The 20,798-nt window shown below is 38.0% G+C and overlaps 2 protein-coding genes across 2 annotated transcripts in view; both read left to right on the top strand.

The window, feature by feature from the left end:
• Positions 1-20,798, top strand: part of LOC128046414 (lanosterol 14-alpha demethylase) — a 65,663-nt gene that overhangs the window by 14,632 nt on the left and 30,233 nt on the right. The window lies entirely within an intron of this gene.
• LRRD1 (leucine rich repeats and death domain containing 1) lies at positions 769-18,991 on the top strand. The gene is made up of 5 exons (XM_052638490.1): positions 769-2,715; positions 9,068-9,266; positions 15,623-15,784; positions 18,045-18,162; positions 18,805-18,991. The coding sequence occupies exons 1-5, from the start codon at positions 769-771 to the stop codon at positions 18,989-18,991; spliced, it is 2,613 nt and encodes an 870-aa protein (XP_052494450.1).

Here is a 20,798-nt window from a genome sequence, read left to right as displayed (position 1 = left end):
TAAAGGTGAGATGGTAGCAACAGAGACAATAAATATAAGAAGTAGCTACCACCCCTGGGGATGCAGATTGGGTTGTTAAAACCCATAAACTTGACAGAGGGACCTACAGAGATCAAATTCAAACCTCTTGAGGAGGTTGGTCCCTAGCTGTGAAGGTTCCTTAAGAGTTACACAAAAGACTTAAAGTCAGGCATTAATCCTTGAAAAGGTGGTTTTACCTCTAGTTTACTTGCATTGAAAGCATTCCCCCTTCCTTAAGACATTTTACTGTCACCTATTGGAGAACTGTCATACGCAAGAATTTGTTGGGACAAGATACTTCAATACCAGATGTAAATCTACCAGATGTAGACAAACCCACAGTGAGAGTGATAGTCTCTACCTGTGGCATGAGGGAGTCTCTGGCTACACCCTGTCTTCCAAAAACTTGAGTTCTTTCATTCCCTTATGCGTCCTTTCTCATTTTCTTTGATATTTTTATTCCTTTCTATAATCTTAATGTGATTTTAAGAGTATCATGTGATAAATGCATCCAATCAATAAACTGTCTTTAGCCAGTAATTATATAATTATAAATGTCTGTTAATGATTATGAAATTATTCATTACAGAATAAAAATTATTGTATTAAAATTCTTTTGTAACTTTAACATCTTTATTATATCTCTTAAATCAACGTTTGTTTTGTAGGTTCAAAGGAAAAAATTAAACATGAAAATTATAACTGAGTTACAATCTTATATTGGTATAAAATATACCCACAAATAAGATGTCTGAAAAGAAGCGTACTTCAGAAGAGCTAGAGGATATCATTAGTCGATTTAGAAAAGAATCTAGATCACGGTCAGTGGAGGAATCTGGACTCACTAAAGAAACATCCGACTTGTTAAAGGAAGATTTTGATGAGACATCTTCCAACCAAATTTATGAAAAGCATCCTAGAAAGAACACATTTGCTATACATGATGATGCATCAACATCCTCCTCTGGAAGTAAGTCTAAGATAAATGAAGAACAAAGGAAAACTCTCCAATTTTCTGAAACAATTGTTACATATGACAGCCTGCAGTCAAAAACTGGAATTTCACAAAGTTCATCATTATCAGAAACCGAGATGAGGGCTGAATATCAGGCTTTTGTTGACTCCCTCTCTCATGAAACATTAGGAAAAATTAGTCCACAACTCTCTGAAGAAAATCAGGAAGGATCTGGCTTCCCATCAGATAACTTTACAATTAACCTCAAAGCCAGGGGTTTACAAGAATTCCCTAAGGACATTTTAAAAGTCCAGTATGTAAAATATCTGTATTTAGATGAGAATGAAATCAAAAGTTTTAAAGGGGCAGACTCAAGGGATATGCTAGGACTTGAAATTCTATCCATACAAAAAAATGGGCTATCAACACTTCCATCTGAAATTCAGTTACTTCATAATTTAAAACTATTAAATGTCAGTTACAATCAAATATCACATATACCTAAAGAAATATCACAGCTTGGGAATATCAGGGAACTATTTTTAAATAACAATTGCATTGAGGATTTTCCTTCTGGCTTGGAAAGTCTTAAAAACTTGGAAATTTTAAATTTGGCTAAAAATAAGTTAAGACATATACCAGATGCCCTGTCTAGTTTGAAAAATTTGAGGGCTCTTAATCTGGAATATAATCAGTTAACAATATTTCCTAAAGCTTTGTGCTTCCTTCCCAAGTTAATTTCACTAAATCTTACTGGAAACCTGATAAACAGTTTGCCAAAAGAAATTAAGGAGCTTAAAAATTTAGAAAAACTTTTACTGGATCACAATAAACTTACTTTTTTGGCTGTGGAAATTTTTTTATTGCTCAAAATGAAAGAACTCCAACTGACAGACAATAAATTGGAAGTTATTTCAAACAAAATTGAGAATTTTAAGGAACTTAGGATTCTAATGCTTGATAAAAATTTACTGAAAGACATGCCAGAGAACATTTCCCACTGTGCAGTGTTGGAATGCCTTAGTCTTAGTGATAATAAATTAACAGAACTTCCTAAGAACATCCATAAGCTTAAAAATTTAAGAAAACTCCATATAAACAGAAATTATCTAGTGAAAATACCTGAATATATTTCACATCTTAATAATATGTTCAGCCTAGAATTTTCAGGAAATTTTATCACAGATTTTCCCATTGAAATAAAAAACTGCAAAAACATAGCTAAAGTTGAATTGAGTTACAATAAAATAATGTATTTTCCACTAGGTTTGTGTGCTTTAGATTCACTTTATTATTTGAGTTTCACTGGAAATTATATTTCAGAAATACCTGTAGACATATCTTTCAATAAACAACTGCTTCATTTAGAATTGAATGAAAACAAACTCCTTACATTTTCTGAGCACTTATGTTCTCTTATTAATCTTGAATACCTGGATCTTGGTAAAAACAAAATAAGGAAAATTCCTCCTTCTATTTCCAACATGGTATCACTCCATGTTCTTATTTTATGCTATAATAAGTTGGAAACTTTCCCCACAGAAGTGTGTGCTTTAGACAATTTGCGAGTACTTGATCTTTCCGAAAACCAAATACAGACTATACCTTCAGAGATCTGTAACTTAAAAGGAATCCAGAAATTAAACATCTCAAACAATCAATTTATATATTTTCCTGTTGAACTTTGCCACCTTCAGTCACTGGAAGAATTGAATATAAGCCAGATAAATGGGAAAAAGGTAAGGGACAGATAGCTTGGGCTTTGTGGGGAAGGGAGGGCTGAGGGGATCAGAATCTAAGCTGCAGTGTGTGTGTGTGTGTAATTTAGCTGGAATGTTTTATTTTTTAACCTCAAACATGGCTTACAAATAAACTTTTCAACACAAGAGTTTAACAGGAAAACATTTCATTAAAATGAAATACCAAGTAATTAAAGGTGACAAATTTATAGATTTATTTTCACTTAACTTACAGATGTAACATAAACACATTATTGAAAATTTGGAAAATTGACAAAAAAGAAGTAAAAATAAATTCCAGAAGCATACCATCACAATATAACTACTGGACATATATTGATACAACTTACTTTTGCTTTTCCTTATTTATAGGATTTTATAAGCAATTGTGGAAATACTGTATACTCAATTTTAAAGTCTTCTATTTTCACTTAACATATAAGAATTTACCCAGAACATAATCTTCCCAATAATTATTATAACCAATGCATGATATGTGTAAATAATCCTCCGTTGTTAAGCATTCTGTGATGTTTTAATTTTTCATCATCATAAATAATGCTATGATGAACTTCTTCATAAATGTAGCCTTTTCATATTTTACTATTTCCCTATGGAATTTCCCCTAAAGAACTGCTAGATCCATGGGTATAAATGTTCTCACAGCATTTCAGTTTACTCAACACTGACTGAATTTTATGGAAATATTTTTTAAAAGTCAAAGAATTTGATTTATATATTAAGATCTGATTTATATATTAAGATCTCAGTAAACAAGTGAAAAGGACACAGCTATTACCTAGCTATCTTTGACTGCCACAGTCAAATTAATTTGACAGAGGCTGGGACTATTATCTGGAGAGGGGACAGGCCACCCACTCCAGTATTCTTGGGCTTTCCTGGTGGCTCAGCTGGTAAAGAATTTGCCTGCAATGCGGGAGACCTGGGTTTGATCCCTGGGTTGGGAAGATCCCCTGGAGAAGGTAAAGGCTACCCATTCCAGTATTCTGGCCTGGAGAACTCCATGGACTGTATAGTCCATGAGGTCACAAAGAGTCAGACACAACTGAGCGACTTTCACAAGTCACACAGGTCACAAGGGACTCTTATGGACAGCAAGATTTCCTAGTATGTGTCATGTGTCCAACTCTTTGCAACCTCATGGACTAGAGCCCACCAGGCTCCTCCGTCCACGGAATTCTTGCTCCTCTGTTCAGGCAAGAATACTGGAGTGGGTTGCCAGCTCCTCCTCCAGGGGATCTTTCTGACCCAGGCCTCAAACCCGGGTCTCCCAGAAGATTCCAGGCAAATTCTTTACCGTCTGAGCCACAAGTGAAGCCCAAGATTTTCCAGAGTCTGTTACTGAAAAATACTAGGCCCATGAGCTTTGAGAAGCACTGGGCTCTTAGAGAATCACAATGCATTCAGCATATTAAAAGCTCTCAAGTGTCCTGCACAAAGAGATTGGTTTATCTCTATTTAACCTACATTTCCCAAAGTCATTTGACTTTTTAAACCTATCTGCTATATATACTGGAGAAGGAAATGGCAACCCACTCCAGTGTTATTGCCTGGAGAACCCCAGGGATGCGGGAGCCTGGTGTGCTGCCGTCTATGGGGTCGCAAAGAGTCAGACATGACTGAAGCAACTTAGCAGCAGCAGCAGCAGCAGCTATATATACAATTTCCAGAAAGACTACTCCAGAAAATACTTGCTTAAGTTTGTACAGTTCTTCTGTGTATTCTTGCCACCTCTTCTTAATATCTTCTGCTTTTGTTAGGTCCATACCATTTCTGTCCTTTATCGAGCCCATCTTTGCATGAAATGTTCCCTTGGTATCTCTAATTTTCTTGAAGAGATCTCTAGTCTTTCCCATTCTGTTGTTTTCCTCTATTTCTTTGCACTGATCGCTGAGGAAGGCTTTCTTATCTCTTCTTGCTATTCTCTGGAACTCTGCATTCAGATGCTTATATCTTTCCTTTTCTCCTTGGCTTTTCACTTCTCTTCTTTTCACAGCTATTTGTAAGGCCTCCCCAGACAGCCATTTTGCTGTTTTGCATTTCTTTTCCATGGGGATGATCTTGATCCCTGTCTCCTGTACAATGTTATGAACCTCAGTCCATAGTTCATCAGGCACTCTATCTAACAGATCTAGTCCCTTAAATCTATCTCTCACTTCCACTGTATAATCATAAGGGATTTGATTATGGCAAAAGTGAAGAGGAACTAAAAAGCCTCTTGATGAAAGTGAAAGTAGAGAGTGAAAAAGTTGGCTTAAAGCTCAACATTCGGAAAACGAAGATCATGGCATCTGGTCCCATCACTTCATGGGAAATAGATGGGGGAACAATGAAAACAGTGTCAGACTTTATTTTTTGTGGCTCCAAAATCACTGCAGATGGTGACTGAAGCCATGAAATTAAATGATGCTTACTCTTTGGAAGGAAAGTTATGACCAACCTAGATAGCATATTGAAAAGCAGAGACGTTACTTTGCCAACAAAAGTCCATCTAGTCAAGGCTGTGGATTTTCCAGTGGTCATGTATGGATGTGAGAGTTGGACTGTGAAAAAAGCTGAGCGCCGAAGAACTGATCCTTTTGAACTGTGGTGTTGGAGAAGACTCTTGAGAGTCCCTTGGACTGCAAGGAGATCCATCCAATCCATTCTGAAGGAGATCAGCCCTGGGATTTCTTTGGAAGGACTGATGCTAAAGCTGAAACTCCAGTACTTTGGCCACCTCATGCGAAGAGTTGACTCACTGGAAAAGACTCTGATGCTGGGAGGGATTGGGAGCAGGAGGAGAAGGGGATGACAGAGGATGAGATGGCTGGATGGCATCACTGACTCGATGGACCTGAGTCTGAGTGAACTCCAGGAGTTGGTGATGGACAGGGAGGCCTGGCGTGCTGCGATTCATGGGGTTGCAGAGAGCCGGGCACGACTGAGCGACTGAACTGAACTGAACTGAGATGGAATGAATAATAATACGTGTTATGTTTTTAAAGTTTCTCTTATACTAAAAGACACGTATTTAGTTCTGTACCATAATCATCAACTAATTCCTTGGCTGATTTAAAATCCTGTCTTTCTCTTCCTATACCTTACTATGGAAATCTACAAGGTTGTGTCTTTAATTTTCTCTTTATTAACTGCTTCCTAGACCTCAGCATGCACATAACTCTCAGATCCACATATCTGGAGCTAATCTTTTACCAGTGCACTAGTATCACAGATTCCCAGGGTATTCTCTGTTCTCCTATTCTTCTATTGTCTCAAACTCAATATAACTTCAAAATCAAGCTCACCTTCCTTTCTAAGGCAAATCCCTTCAAAATTTCCCCATTTCTGTTTGTGATGCCACTTTCTTCTGACCTGCCAATCTAGAAATCATGGAAACATCACCAGGCATACTGAATCTTACACCAAAGCAATTTCATTTTTCCTCTGAAAAAGCTCTTGGATCCTCTCTCTGATTTTCCAGTGTCACTGGCTCCATCCTGGTCCATGCTCATTGCTCAGTTCATGGCTAGACTACTCTGGGAAACTTCTGCTATTCTCTTTGATTCTGTCTCCTTCCTTTTCTCAGGACTCATCAAAACTATCAGCCTTCATTTCACAGGGCCATTCTTGGGAATCTAGATTCCTTGCCAAAGACACCATTCCAAGTCATCAAAACATCAATTTGAAGGTCACCAAATGAGAAAAATGATTTATCAAAACTACTCTCAAAAGGAACATCCTCTATCATTGGAAAGATCACTTTGATAACCCTTTTGGGGTGAAGGTAATATACTCAAAAGATTAATCTATAGAACAGCATATATTCACTGAACAGTCATCTGAAGAACAGGAATCAGGTTAATTACAGGGCTTTTATTTCGCTGAGTGAAGGATGCTCAACAGGAATTTTCCTTTCAGAGTAGCTCTCTCATCACACAGTTCTGAGGCACTTCCTCTAAGAAATGCTGAGCAAGTTGTTCAAGATTTGTTTGAAGGAATGTGAAATTGTAGACCTAGCTATTTTGTGTTGATCAGATTCCTCCCAATAGGACCAGATTTCAAGTCTTGCCAGAGGCTCGTTCCATATTCCTTCTCTCAAAATATCTCCTGCTTCCTATCACCTCTTTACTTGGCCATTTTTATGCGTGATATTTGTCTTGCCTGAAGTGAAGAAGTGAAGTGAAGCTCAGTCGTGTCCGACTCTTTTCGACCCCATGGACTGTAGCCTACCAGGCTCCATCCATGGGATTTTCCAGGCAAGAGTGCTGGAGTGGATCGAACCTGGGTCTCCCGCATTGTAGGCAGATGCTGTACCGTCTGAGCCACCAGGGAAGCACTGCAAGTGTCCTGTAACTTCTATTCAATCCTGTTCATTCTCAAAAGGCCATTTGAGTCCCGCCTGCTACATGAAGCTTCTTTTTTGTTCTCTGATTTATGCTGATATACATTCCCTAAATTCTCTCTCTATATTATAGTAAACATTATTTTGGCACTGAATTACTTATTGATTAGTGCTGATTTCTGTTTGTTTCATATGTGGATATTTTGGGCTTCCCAGGTGGCACTAGTAGTAAAGAACCCACCTGCCAATGCAGGAGAAGAGATGCGGGTTTGGGTCCTGGGTCAGGAAGATCCCCTGGAGGAGGGCACGGCAACCCACTCCAGTATTCTTGCCTGGAGAATCCCATGGACAGAGGAGACGAATATCAGGTTACAGGGTTGCAAAGGGTCCACAGGACTGCAAAGAGTCGGACACAACTGAAGTGACTGAGCATGCACACACATACATTTTGTTCCCAAACTGAATTTTAATCTCCCTGAAGTTAGGATCATCTATTATGCTTCTTTTATACATAGAAGAACACTGAGCTCCATATGTAGTATTTACCTTGTTGTCTGATTTTTTTTGAGGGACCCACATATTCAAAACACTTTTTTTCACTCACAGGACTTCCTCTATTTCAGAAGCCACTTGTGATGACTTTATTTTTTCTGAAGATGCATATTTCTTCTTTGCCTTAGCAGAGTATCTTAATTCCTGTTACTTTGCAATACTTTTTGTACTAGGAATTTTCATTTGAAGCTACATTGCCAAACTGTGTGTGTATATTACAAGGAATTTACTGAGCACTTACTCGAAATGTATCATGATTGGGAACATGTATTCAGTCAGTCAGTCAGTTCAGTCGCTCAGTCGTGTCCGACTCTTTGTGACCCCATGAATTGCAGCACACCAGGCCTCACTGTCCATCACCAACTCCTGGAGTTCACTCAAACTCACATCCATTGAGTCGGTAATGCCATCCAGCCATCTCATCCTCGGTCGTCCCCTTTTCCTCCTGCCCCCAATCCCTCCCAGCATCACAGTCTTTTCCAATGAGTCAACTCTTCGCATGAGGTGGCCAAAGTACTGGAGTTTCAGCTTTAGCATCAGTCCTTCCAAAGAACACCCAGGACTGATCTCCTTTAGAATGGACGGGTTGGATCTCCTTGCAGTCCAAGGGACTCTCAAGAGTCTTCTCCAACACCACAGTTCAAAAGCATTAATTCTTTGGTGCTCAGCCTTCTTCACAGTCCAACTCTCACATCCATACATGACCACTGGAAAAACCATAGCCTTGACTAGACGGACCTTTGTTGGCAAAGTAATGTCTCTGCTTTTGAATATGCCATGTAGGTTGATCATAACTTTCCTTCCAAGGAGTAAGGGTCTTTTAATTTCATGGCTGCTGTCACCATCTGCAGTGATTTTGGAGCCCCCCAAAATAAAGTCTGACACTGTTTCCATTGTTTCCCCCATCTATTTCCCATGAAGTGATGGGACCGGATGCCATGATCTTTGTTTTCTGAATGTTGAGCTTTAAGCCAACTTTTTCACTCTACTCTTTTTTAAAAACTATAAAACATATATTATGTCATTTAAAAATCCAAGGAGAATACATACACAAGGGATTAATAAAAAGCTCTGTTGATGAGAGTAGGAGGAAAGAGATCAAATACGGAAGAGAATAGTTTAGAAAGACTTCAGGAAGAAGAAATCAAAGCAGGGTAAGCTTTAGGGACAGAAGGGATAAGGTGGCACTGAACATCAAGTGTTGGGAGAGTGAAAAAAGTAGTTAGTAAGCCACAGGGTTGAATAGGCAGCATTGGTCAGATGGAGGAGATATTTGGATGTTACACAATTTGTTGTGGGTTTTATTAAGGAAGGGAATCACAAAGACTTTGTGACATAGTGAAAATATCTCCTTTTTTGAAACAAACAAAAAATCTCTCCTTCCCTTTTATTTCAGAAAAAGTTTTCATCATAGAAATATTTATTAAAAATATAACTGTTTAACCTTTGTTACAGCTAACAAGACTTCCAGAAGAGCTGTCTAATATGACTAAACTTAAAGGACTTGATATCTCAAATAATGCAATCAGAGAAATGCCAACAAATATAGGAGAACTGAGAAGTCTGGTTAGTCTAAACGCAGACAACAATCAAATAAGATCTCTGCCACCATCTTTTCTATCTTTAAATGCTCTCCAGCAGCTAAACTTGAGTGGTGAGTGTCAAGTATAATCAATAAGCATTATCAATAAGTTGAGTTTTAGTTTCTAGGTTGCAAATTTTGCTGACAAGACAGAATGGCAAACAATCAACCCCATGTATTAAGTGCCCATCAGAAGGAAGTGGCTACTGCACATACAGAAAATGAGAGCAAAGCCTAATGTCCAGTTCCTTCCCTGGAAGAGGTTATGATCTAGCTGGGGAACCTGAACATATTTTCATTTCTTTTCTGTCTTCTCTGCCTCTCCTAATCATTGAGTATTTCTTCCCTTTGTGAACCTGACCTCACTTTCCCTCGCCACACACAACCTTAGGTCAGCATTTTCTCTATTTTCCTTTCCTGCTGGCTACCCTGAGCCCACTCCTACACCCTATAGTAATCTAATATCTTACAGTCTTTTACAAAGTAAATCACTTCAATTACAACAACAAAAGTAAGTCATTCTAAAAATATAAGAATTCTCAAAGCTAGGCTAGTATTTTTCTTAATTTTTATTATAAAGTATTTCAAGCTTACAGAAAAAAACACCTATATGCTTACTCTCAGCTATAAGGAATCATTCACTTGAGATTTTTTTTCCTTCTTTTTTTAAAATTAATTATTTATTGAAGGATAATTGCTTTACAGAACTGTGTTGTTTTCTGTCAAACCTCAACATGAATCAGCCATAAGAGGGGATACATGTACACTTGAGATATTTTTGACTGTTAAGAAATAAAACAGAATCGAAACTTCTTTTGTAGTTCTCCCCAGACTAGAAGTAGGGCCAGGTGGGTCACTAGTAAAAATCCACTGCCAATGCAGGAGACGCAGGTTCAATCTCGGGTAGGAAAGATCCCCTGGAGAAAGAAATGGCAACCCACTCCAGTATTCTTGCTTGAGAAATCCCATGGACAGAGGAGGCTGGCAGGCTAACGTCCATGTGGTTGCGGAGTCAGACATGACTTAGCAACTAAACAACAACAATCAAACTAGAAGTAACCACTGTACTGAAATTTGTGTATATCTTTTTTCTACCCATTTTTTCCATCCTTGATAATCATACCACATACTTTAAAAAAGCATATTCTGCAAGTGTTAGGTACAGTCTTTTATAAATATCATATAAGTACTGGTTGATAATCTTGTTGGAATATTCTGTCTTTATTGGTATACTGTCTTGTATTAGTTGCTTTGGAGAGGCATTAAAATCTACAAGTAGGACTGTGGAATTTGTATGATTTTTGCTTTAATTATCAATTTTATTCATGTATTTTGAAGGACTAGTATTAGAAAAACACACAAATATGATTGTTTTTAATAACAAAATGGTATTGAATTTTGTCAAATGACTTTTCTGTATCGTTGAGAGAATCGTGAGTTTTCTTCTTTTTTCTCTTAATATCAGGTTACACTGATTGATTTTCTTATATCGTACCATCCTTGCATTTCAAGATAAATCCCACCTCACAATAGTGTATAATCCTTTTAATATTTTGTTAGATTTCATTTGCTCTTATTTTGCTGAGGATTTGTGCAAAAAGGATATTGATCTGTAGTTTTCATTCCTGAAGTGTCTTTTTCTGGCTTTGGTATCAGGGTGATGGTAGCTTCATGAAATGAGTTATGAAGTGTTCTGTCCTCTTCAATTTTTTGGAAGAGTTTGAGGATTGGCATTAGATGTTCTTTAAATATTTGTTAGAATTCACCAGTGAAGCCACAAGGTGTAGGGCTCTTCTTTGTTGGAGGGTATTTGATTACTGCTTCTGTCTTCTTTCTAGCCATAGACCTATTCAGATTTTCCATCTTTCTCCATGATTTAGCCTTGGCAGGTTTTGTGTTTCTAGGTATTTGTCCATTTCCTCTAGATTATCCAGTTTGCTGGTATAATAATGGTCATAGTACTCTATAAACTTTTACTTCTGTAGAATCAGTAGTAATGTTTCTACTTTCATTTCTGATTTTAGTAATTTGAATCTTTTTCCTTAATCCATTGAACTAAATTTATCAATTCTGTTGATGTTTTCAAAGAACCGGCTTTTGGTTTTGTTGATTCTCTATTTCATTTATATCTGCTCTGAAAATTCCCAGTGGCTCAGTGGTAAAGGATCCGCTTGCCAATACAGGAGATGCAGGAGACGCGGGTTTAATCTCTGGGTCAGGAAGATCCCATGGAGTAGCAAATAGTAACCCACTTTAGTACACTTGCCTGGAAAATTCCATGGACAGAGGAGCCTGGGGGGCTACAGTCCATGGGGTTGCAAAGAGTTGGACACAACTGATTGACTGAACATGCTTGCAATCTTTATTTCCTCCTCCTCCTGATAGTTTTGGGTTAATTTACTTATGTTTTTCTAGTTAATTTATATATAAAGTAATTACATTGATATTCTTTTTTAGTGTTAGTATTTTCAGCTATAGATTTCATCTTCAGCACTGTTTCTGCTGCATCTATAATTTTTGGTTATTGTGTTTTCATTTTATCTTTACATTTTATAATTTCCTTTTTGATTCTGCCTTTGACACAGTGGTAGCTTAAATTTGGCATGCTGCTTAAATTAGTAAATTTTCCAGTTTTCCTTCCATTATTTTTGGTAGTACCATTCCACTGTGGTCAGAAAAAGATATACTATTTGGCTTTTTTTGAATCAATCTTAATGAGACTTGTCTTGTGCCTTAATATACAGTCTATCATGGAGAATGTTCTATGCGTACTTGAGAAAAACATGTATTCTGCTGTTGGAATGTTATATGTATATCTATTGGGTTTAATTGCTTTATAGTGCTGTTCAAGTCCCCTAAATGACTTTTTGTCTAAATGTTCTATCCATTACTGAAAGTGAGGCATTAAAGCTTCCATTTATTATTGTAAAACCACCAGATTTTCCCTTCAATCCTATCAGTATTTGCCCAATATGTTTTGGGGCTCTGTTGTTTGGTTTGTACATGCTTTTAATTGTTGTATCTTCTTGATGTAATGATCCTCTTATCAATATATTCTGTCCTTTGTCTTCTATAACAGTTATTGACTTAAAGTCTCTGTTATCTGATATTACTAAAACCACCCCAGCTCTTTGGTTAGTATTTGTATGGATATTTTCTTCTGTCCTTCAATACCCAGAGCCATAAAAGAAAATACTACTTTCCCAGTCTTTGCAGTTTAGCTCTAAGCTGGGGCACTTTAACACTAAGCCAGGCCACTTATGACTCTGTCTTAGTCTTTTCCTGATTGTATGAAGCCCAGAAATCCACCTCAGATGCAAGCCTAGGATTCTCTCAGTCTTCTTCTGAGCATGTGTCCAGTTCTGAATATGCTTATTGCATTCCATTTTCCCCAGAATATACTGTGGCCCTTCTGAGCCCTAATTCCCCCAAGAAACTGCCTCCTCAGCCTTCTCCTTCCTGGGCTTTTGAATTTGTCTATTGCTTTCTTTGTCTGCTGTTCTTTGCTCCCCTCCCTTGTGGGGGAGGGGGAGACAGACAGTGTATGTCTTTATACGGGACAACAACTGCCACCAGGGAGGCTGCTCCAGTCTGAGCCGGGGGAGCAAAACAAAGGTCATTCTCTGTGCCATTCCGTCAGGAAATCAGCAGACAGGCCAAAATGCAAACGCACAGTATTCAAAGAACGAAGTCTATGTTGGATCTCTGATACCAGCACGCTGCACCAGGAATGCAGGCTGCCCCAGCTTGCTCTGACTGCTGCTGCCTGGGAGGTGGAGAGTGGCAGGGAGATGAGTGAAAAAGTCACAGCGCTCTCTTACCAAAACTCTTCTGCCGTTTTCTTCGTCGAGCAGGGTCCTACTAACCGTAAGATCCTGGAGTAAATGCCAGAAGTAGGAAAAAGCTGATTCTGTCATTGCTTTCCAACTTTGGATTGATTCAGTGTAGGACTTGACTTTTTAAGAGGATTATTCTGAACTTTCTGTGACATTCATTCAAGGTGTGGTTTTCATGTTTATTTATACTGCTTGGATTTTGCTGTTTCTGGTCTGAATATTTTACTAAATTGGGGATTTTTAACCTATTTCTTCAAAAATTTTTTCTGCTTCATTTTCTCTCTTCTCTTTGTAAGATTCCAATTACCTTTACATATTGTCTTACAAATCCTTAAAACTGTGTGTGTGTGTGTGTGTACACACACAGCTTTTAAGCATCTCATATTGATCTGCCTTTAAGTTTACTGACTTGTCTATGCTCTCTATCCTGTTACATCTGTCGAATTAATTTTTAATTTCAGATACTAAATTTTTCAGTTCTAGAACTGCCATTTTTCTTTTCATAGTTTATATTTCTCCTCCAAGATTTCCCTTTTTTCAATCATTTGAGACTATCTTTCTTTATATTCTTAAACTTCATTGTGTTAGCTGCTTTAAAATTCTTTTATTGTTAACTACAACAATTGAGTCAGTTTTTTTCTCTTGGGAGTGAGCCACACTTTCTTGTTTCTCTGTTTTGAATCCTGAAGTCTATCTTCAATTCTCTCTCTGTCCAAAGAAAGTTGATATTTGTTCTGGTAGCTATTGTTGCTTCATCAGGCACTTAAGTTGCTGGACTAAAAATGCAAACTCCTTCCCTGCAGTTGACAGCTCCTTAGATCTCCGTTCAGTACTTTCAGCTGGTAGCTGTTATATCGGTTATCTTTTGCTGTGTGACAAATTTCCACAAAATTTAGCTTCTCAAATTAATAAAATATTTATTTCACACAGTTTCTGAGGGTCAGGAACCCAGAATGTGTTTAGCTGACTTGCTCTGTCTCAGAATCTTGTATGAAACGGCAGCCAACCTCTTGGCTGGTACTACAGACAGGCTTGATTAAGGCTAGCAGATTTGCTTCAAAACTTATTTAGGTGGCTACTGGCAGCAGAATTGAGCTCCCTGCCATGTCAGCCCCTTTAAGACATGGTAACTAGTTTTCCCCAGAGCTAGTAGTATCAGGGAGAGAGAATATACATAAGTCAGAAGCAGCACATACTCCAAAAAACAATGAGCAACCTAGTACCCAGATCTTGGTTTCTAAAACCTTCCTTCACTAAAAGGAACCAGGTTCCTTTATTCTTGGCTAAAATAACACAACCATAAAATATACAAATAACACAAAGGCAAACTTTAGGCCAGTTCCTCTTGAAATGATTACAAATTCTCTGTCAGTAATCACAGTTTTACTTTTTATGTCGTTTATATTATCGATAGATTAAGATGGTTTTGAAAAAATTACATTTAAGGAAGTGGAGCTTACTCTCCACTCTTTGAGGACGGACTAGACTTTATAATCCCGTTCTAAAGAACAAAGTAAGGAAGGGAGAAAATCAAAACATTACCTTGCAGAAACCTGGCAAACACGATTTTAGCCAAGGGGTCAAGGTTAACATGCCAGTGATGTCTTGTGGATGTCAGGTATCCCTGAGGTGAAGCGAGCACTCAATCTCTGTGGTGTTCTTTCCAAAAACCCATAACCCCAGTCTATTTATGAAAAAATATATCAGATAAACTCATATTAAGAAATATTCTTCAAAATCCTAACCAGTTCTATACAAAACCATTAAGATCTTGAGAAACAAGGACAGGCTGAGGAATTCTCACCGACTGGAAGACATACCTGTATGCAGTGTGCTATCCTGGAATAGATAACTAGAACAGAAAAAGGACATTGATGGAAATATAATGAAATTCAAAAGCATCCAAAGCTTATTTAATAGTACTGTGTCAATGTTAGCTTCTTGGATTTAAAAATGTGACATAGGGGACTTCCCTGATAGTCCAGTGGTTAATACTCTGTGCTTCTACTGTAGAGGGCACAGGGTCAATTCCTGGTTGAAGATCCTGCACACTGCATGATGGGCCAAAAAAAAAAAGTAACATAATAATGTGAGATGATAACATCAGGGAAAACTAAGACTAGATGAAAAGTATTCAAGACCTCCATATAATTTTTGCAACTTTTCTGTAAATCTGAAATTCCTGGAAACAAGAAGTTTATTTTCAAAAATTACTGAAAAAAAGTACCATCACACTTACTCTGTAAAGTCCATTCTGGTGTTGCAAGAGGAAAGCCTCCTATCTTATTTTGTCATTCTCGATGAGAAAAAAGAATCCTTGCCCTGTTTCTATACGTCCTCCTTTTCACTCCTAGCAAGTGGACAACAGTAAGAACTTGAGGTTTGCCAGCACCATGAGGCTCCTCCGGCATTGCGTCGGTGAGACACCACAGACGCCCTTTCGTTGTTGCTGTTCAGTTGCCGTGTTGTGTCCGACTCTTCGTGACCCCATGGACTGCAGCATGCCAGACCTCCCTGTCCTTTACATGGTTGTTATTTGTCTCCATAGTTTTCCTTAAAAGGATGTAATTAAATTATTTTTTTTTCTGCTAGGAAATAATCTTTCAGTTCTGCCTAGTGGTATCTACAACCTTTTTTCACTGAAGGAGATAAATTTTGATGATAACCCTTTGCTGAGACCACCAATGGAAATCTGTAAAGGAAAACAGTTGTATACTATTGCACGCTATCTACAGAGGGCAGATGAAAGAGATGGTAGGTAATGAGCGAGTGACCAGCTAGCTTACAAGTCATTTTCTGGTATGTGTATATTAACAAATAATTTGCTTTAATCAGAGGTTTTCAGTCTGGCAGAGACATTAAAGTATTTATTATCTTCCCTTTTCTGAAAGCTGGGAGTTTATTTAATCTAGGTCTTTACATTTTGAACCATTAAAAAAAAGGTAAATTTAAGTCACAGATGAGTTGCTCCCCATCTATTAGCCTTGATGCACTTCAAGAGGTTGTGGCCATCATGATCGCGGCCAGACTCAGAGAATCTACATATTGAATTTTTTATCAGTTCTGGACTATATCACCATATACAGTTGTTCCAAAAGTCATGTTTGGCCTTGAAGGAAGTTCACAGATCAGGTTTACACTGATGCCAGTCAGTTCTTGGCCCATTACAATTACTTGTCTGCAATCCTTAGGTAATCTTCATTCCTGCTGTTCTTAAGTACTCCTCTGATTACTTCAGAGGGTGGGTCCCTTTTCTTTAAATGCCCTTTCACCAGATAGAGACTGGTTTCTCCAAGTCTTTGGATGGAAGTTTCACTGTCTCATTCTTTCCCTGGGTTTGGGTTCCCAACATCTAAGCTTTTTCCTGGGACTCTGAGTTTGCCATTCACTGACAATCCTCAGAATAGATCCAGATTTTTGTCCTCCAATTTAATGCAGTTTTTAAGTATTAAATCAATTTAATGACCCAGAACTAGGGAAAGAGAATATATACAACTATCCCCCCAAATCATTATATTATGTACCCTGTCTGTGTAATCAAGAGGTTTATACCATCATAATCCTTTAATCTGTTGAGATGGTCACTAAGACTGCACAGTCCTCTGTAAGCCACAATATGTATGGTTACCTTTCTGAAGATTATACAAGAAGGCCTCATTGATGGAAGGAGCCTAAACAATAAAGTCACAGTTCTTTTCTCTAACTTCCTATACAAGTTGGTTTTGCTATCATAAAAGGGGATATTTAATAGTAAGTTTACTTCCCTGGTGGTGCACAGGTTAAAGCATCTGCCTGCAATGTGGGAGACCTGGGTTCTATCCCTGGGTCAGGAAGATCCCCTGGAGAAGGAAATGGCAACCCACTCCAGTATTCTTGCCTGGAGAATCCCATGGACGGAGGAGCTTGGTGGGCTACAGTCCACGGGTTGCAAAGAGTCGGACACGACTGAGCGACTTCACTTTACTTTTGTAAAACAAAGCTTTTCTGAAAAGCCTTTCTAAAGATCTGTGTTATTGCTAGGTTACAGTACTTTAGAGAAGGGCTGTAAAGGTACATGACTGAACTTCCTTGTTAACATTGTTACGCAAATTCCCGAGGATAGAAGGTTCATGTGGTTCTAGCCAATGGAAGGGAAAGTTCAATGGGCAATGACAGTAAATCAAAGTCAGCAAAAACAAGAGAATTCAAGTCATTTATCTCCCTTCTTTATTCCCATGGGGCCCTCGTACTGCAGGCTTGGCGCCACAGAGAATGACGAGGAAGTCATCATGGGAGACATATTTATTCTGCAATTAACAAGGAACATAGGGGTCTCTTCCTTAAAATTTCACTTAGGAGACTTTTCAATTATATCATTAACATGCAATCTAGCCTGAGTGATTAATGGTATGGATACATATTTTAAAACAGGAAGCACTGAACATATTTGAGATGACTATAGAGGGGTGGCAGATCTCTAGTTTTTGAAAATTCTCAAATTACCTTGGTTAACAGAAAGATGGATCTGGTTCATATTAGCTAATAGCTTTTTTAAAACTAACACTCATAATACATGATGTGAATATAAAACAAGCATATGTATGTGTGTATACCATATTTATAGTAGTTTTAAACTTGGTTTCTCAGGATAATACCCAAAGAGGCATATTAAAAAGCCAGAACTGAAGGAAGGAGTTAAATTTGTTTCAAATCCTGAAAGAATTAAAGGGTTTAATGATCACTTTGAAGTTGCTTATGATATTCTTCTAAATAGACATTTTATGTGAAATTGACATTTATGTTATTTATGTTTAGGGTTATTCAGAATTTAGAAGAAATGGACTAAGTGGTTCAAATTTCTATTTTGTTATCTTCTCAAATTTCAGTTAGTATATCTGTACTTATTTTTCAATTTTGTTTGATATATACATTGTATAAGAGCACAGAAGTAAAAAACCTAGCTATAATATTAACTCAAAATAGAGTACATTTTTCAAAACAGATGGCCTAAATTTTCTTTTATGTTCCACTGTAGAGAAAATCTTAGCGAAAATCTTCAAGATAATTGCCAAGAATATTACTGAAACAAATTTTCAATTTTTGTGTCAAAAATTAAACCTGACAATCTCAGAAAGTGATAAGTCTGCACTGAGGTATGTATAAATGACAACATGTAGTATAAGCCTATTCTCATGTTCTGGTTTATATCATATTGATATTACATGCTTCTGAAACATTCATATTAACATGAACTCTAATTTGTTATAAAAGACTGATTTTAGTTTACCATATGTTTGAGATCCATATGGTTACAGTAGTTTAAGAGCAAGTACTCTGAGGATAGACTGCTTGGCTCTAAATCCCAACTAGTTTTGTGACCCTGGATAAGCCCTCTAACTGTTGTATGCCTCAATTTTCCACTAGTAAAATAAACAGATTTACCTGAGAGAGTTGCCATGAAACCAAGTTATAAAGCATGTAGTGCAGAAGCAGTAATGCACTGGTCTACAGGAAACAGGCCACGATTAGACTGAGGTCTTGAGTAGATCTCTCTTAGAGTCAGATGTTAATTGAATTGTCAATGTTGTACAGGCAACAAGGGCTGGCATAGGACGGACATTCACTTACTGTGTATGTGTCGAACTCTATGCTAAATTTTTATATAGACTGTCTTCACCGGTTAATTTAGTCACTCTGGTACACTAGGTTGAAAACCTAGATATACAATATTGATACAGTCTAAAACAATGTTCCTAACTGATAATTAAAATAATTATTATTTAAAATATTTTCAGCACTGTTTCACTAAGTGAGAGAGTCCACCGAGTACTTGATAAATGGAAAACGGAAAAGAACAACTTGTCAATAACCACTGCTGCCTTAAGAGATCAACTAACTCGGGCGCTAACTATGATAGGAGCATATGAGATTATGGACAAAATAACAGCTTTAAAACTTGTTTCATGTGCAATTAAATTCTGAACAGTGTATCTGCAATAAGAACTGAGAACATAGGATGCACTTAGATAATTGAAACTGGATAGAAGAGAAATGCACGTCATGTCTCTTTTTATGAATTCCTAAGGGATGATAAATTTTGGCTACCACTAGTGTCATCATAATAAAATATGACAGACACTATTTTGTGTATTAGTTCTGTTGTCTCTCTACCCTCCCTTCAGAGATACAGATATAAAGACAGCTATTCTTCAGTTCAGTTCAGTTCAGTTGCTCAGTCGGGTCCGACTCTTGGCGACCCCATGGACTGCAGCACGCCGGGCTTCCCTGTCCATTACCAACTCCCGGAGCTTGCTCAAACTCATGTCCATTGAGTTGGTGATGCCATCCAACCATCTTATCCTCTTTCGTCTCCTTCTCCTCCCACCTTCAGTCTTTCCCAGTATCAGAGTCTTTTCAAATGAGTCAGTTCTTCGCATCAGGTGGACAAAATATTGGAGTTTCAACTTCAGCATCAGTCCTTCCAATGAATATTCAGGACTGATTTCCTTTAGGATTGACTGGTTGGATCTCCTTGCAGTCCAAGGGACTCTCAAGAGTCTTCTCCAACACTATAGTTCAAAAGCATCAATCTTCAACGCTCAGCTTTTTTAGCAAATATAAATCCTTAGGCACTCTTGTTACTATAGGAAAAGTTTAAAGATAGAGAAGGACTGGAGACAGGTGCTGTAGTTGGGAACCAGTATTTCATGTTGCACTTCCAAAACAACAACAAAGACAATAAAATACACGGTGTTTAAATCCATGTACTGTGTTTAAGTACCGTGTTTAATTTGGTCTCACAGCACAAAGTGTCTTTATCTTTTAAATAGAAAGTTATTTTATAAAGTTAATAAAAACTGTACACTGTCTAGAATATTCCCAAGCACTTGGAGACTCAGGTCACACTAGCTTGTTGTTGCCGTTCAGTCCCTAAGTTGTGTCCGACTCTTTTGTGACCCCGTGGACTGTAGCCTGCCAGGCTCCTCTGTCCAAGGGACTTCCCAGGTAGGAATACTGGAGTGGGTTGCCATTTCCTTTTCCAGGGGATCTTCCTAACCCTGGGATCAAACCCACATCTCCTGCATTGCAGGAGGATTCTCTACCACCAAGTCACTCAGGTAGCCCCCCACGAGCTTAAGTCAGTGAAAAATGAGGAATCCAGAAGTATTTGTTTCACCCGTGGTTGGTGTCGATAGTTAACATTCTCAACTGGCAGCAAAGTATTTCCATAGAATATTAAAATAGGAAGGATCTCAGAAAACTATTATTTTATAGATAAGAAAAGTAAGACCTAGAATAATTAAGTGACATAGACAGATTCTCTATCCTTCCTTCAAAGATACAAAGACCAGAAAATTTTCTTGGGAAAATTTTAGTCTGAAAGTGAGAGAGAGAAGAAAACTGGATAACATCAGAACAACATCACAACTTTCACTGTGCCCAGTTCTTATCTTTTGCCAGACTGCTACAACAGCCTTTCAAACGGATCTTTTATCATATTTGTTGTTGTTTAGTTGCTCAGTTACGTCCAACTATTTTGCAACCCCATGGACCCCCCAATGAGACCCCATGGAGCCTTCCAGGCTCCTCTGCCCAGAGGAGTGGGTAGCCATTCCCTTCTCCAGTGGGGATCTTCCCAACCCAGTTATTGATCTGCGTCTCCTGCACTGGCAGGCAGATTCTTGACCTCTCACCCATCAGGGCTTCCTGTCCCACCCATAGACTCACCCAGAGCTCACTCTATTTTGCTGCCAGATTTATGTTTTAAAAACACAGATCTAAGCATATC

The sequence above is a fragment of the Budorcas taxicolor genome, chromosome 4 (assembly GCF_023091745.1).
Source record: "Budorcas taxicolor isolate Tak-1 chromosome 4, Takin1.1, whole genome shotgun sequence".
NCBI lineage: Eukaryota > Metazoa > Chordata > Mammalia > Artiodactyla > Bovidae > Budorcas > Budorcas taxicolor.
The sequence above is the reverse complement of the archived record's forward strand: the minus strand, read 5'-3'. Positions and strand labels throughout refer to the sequence as shown.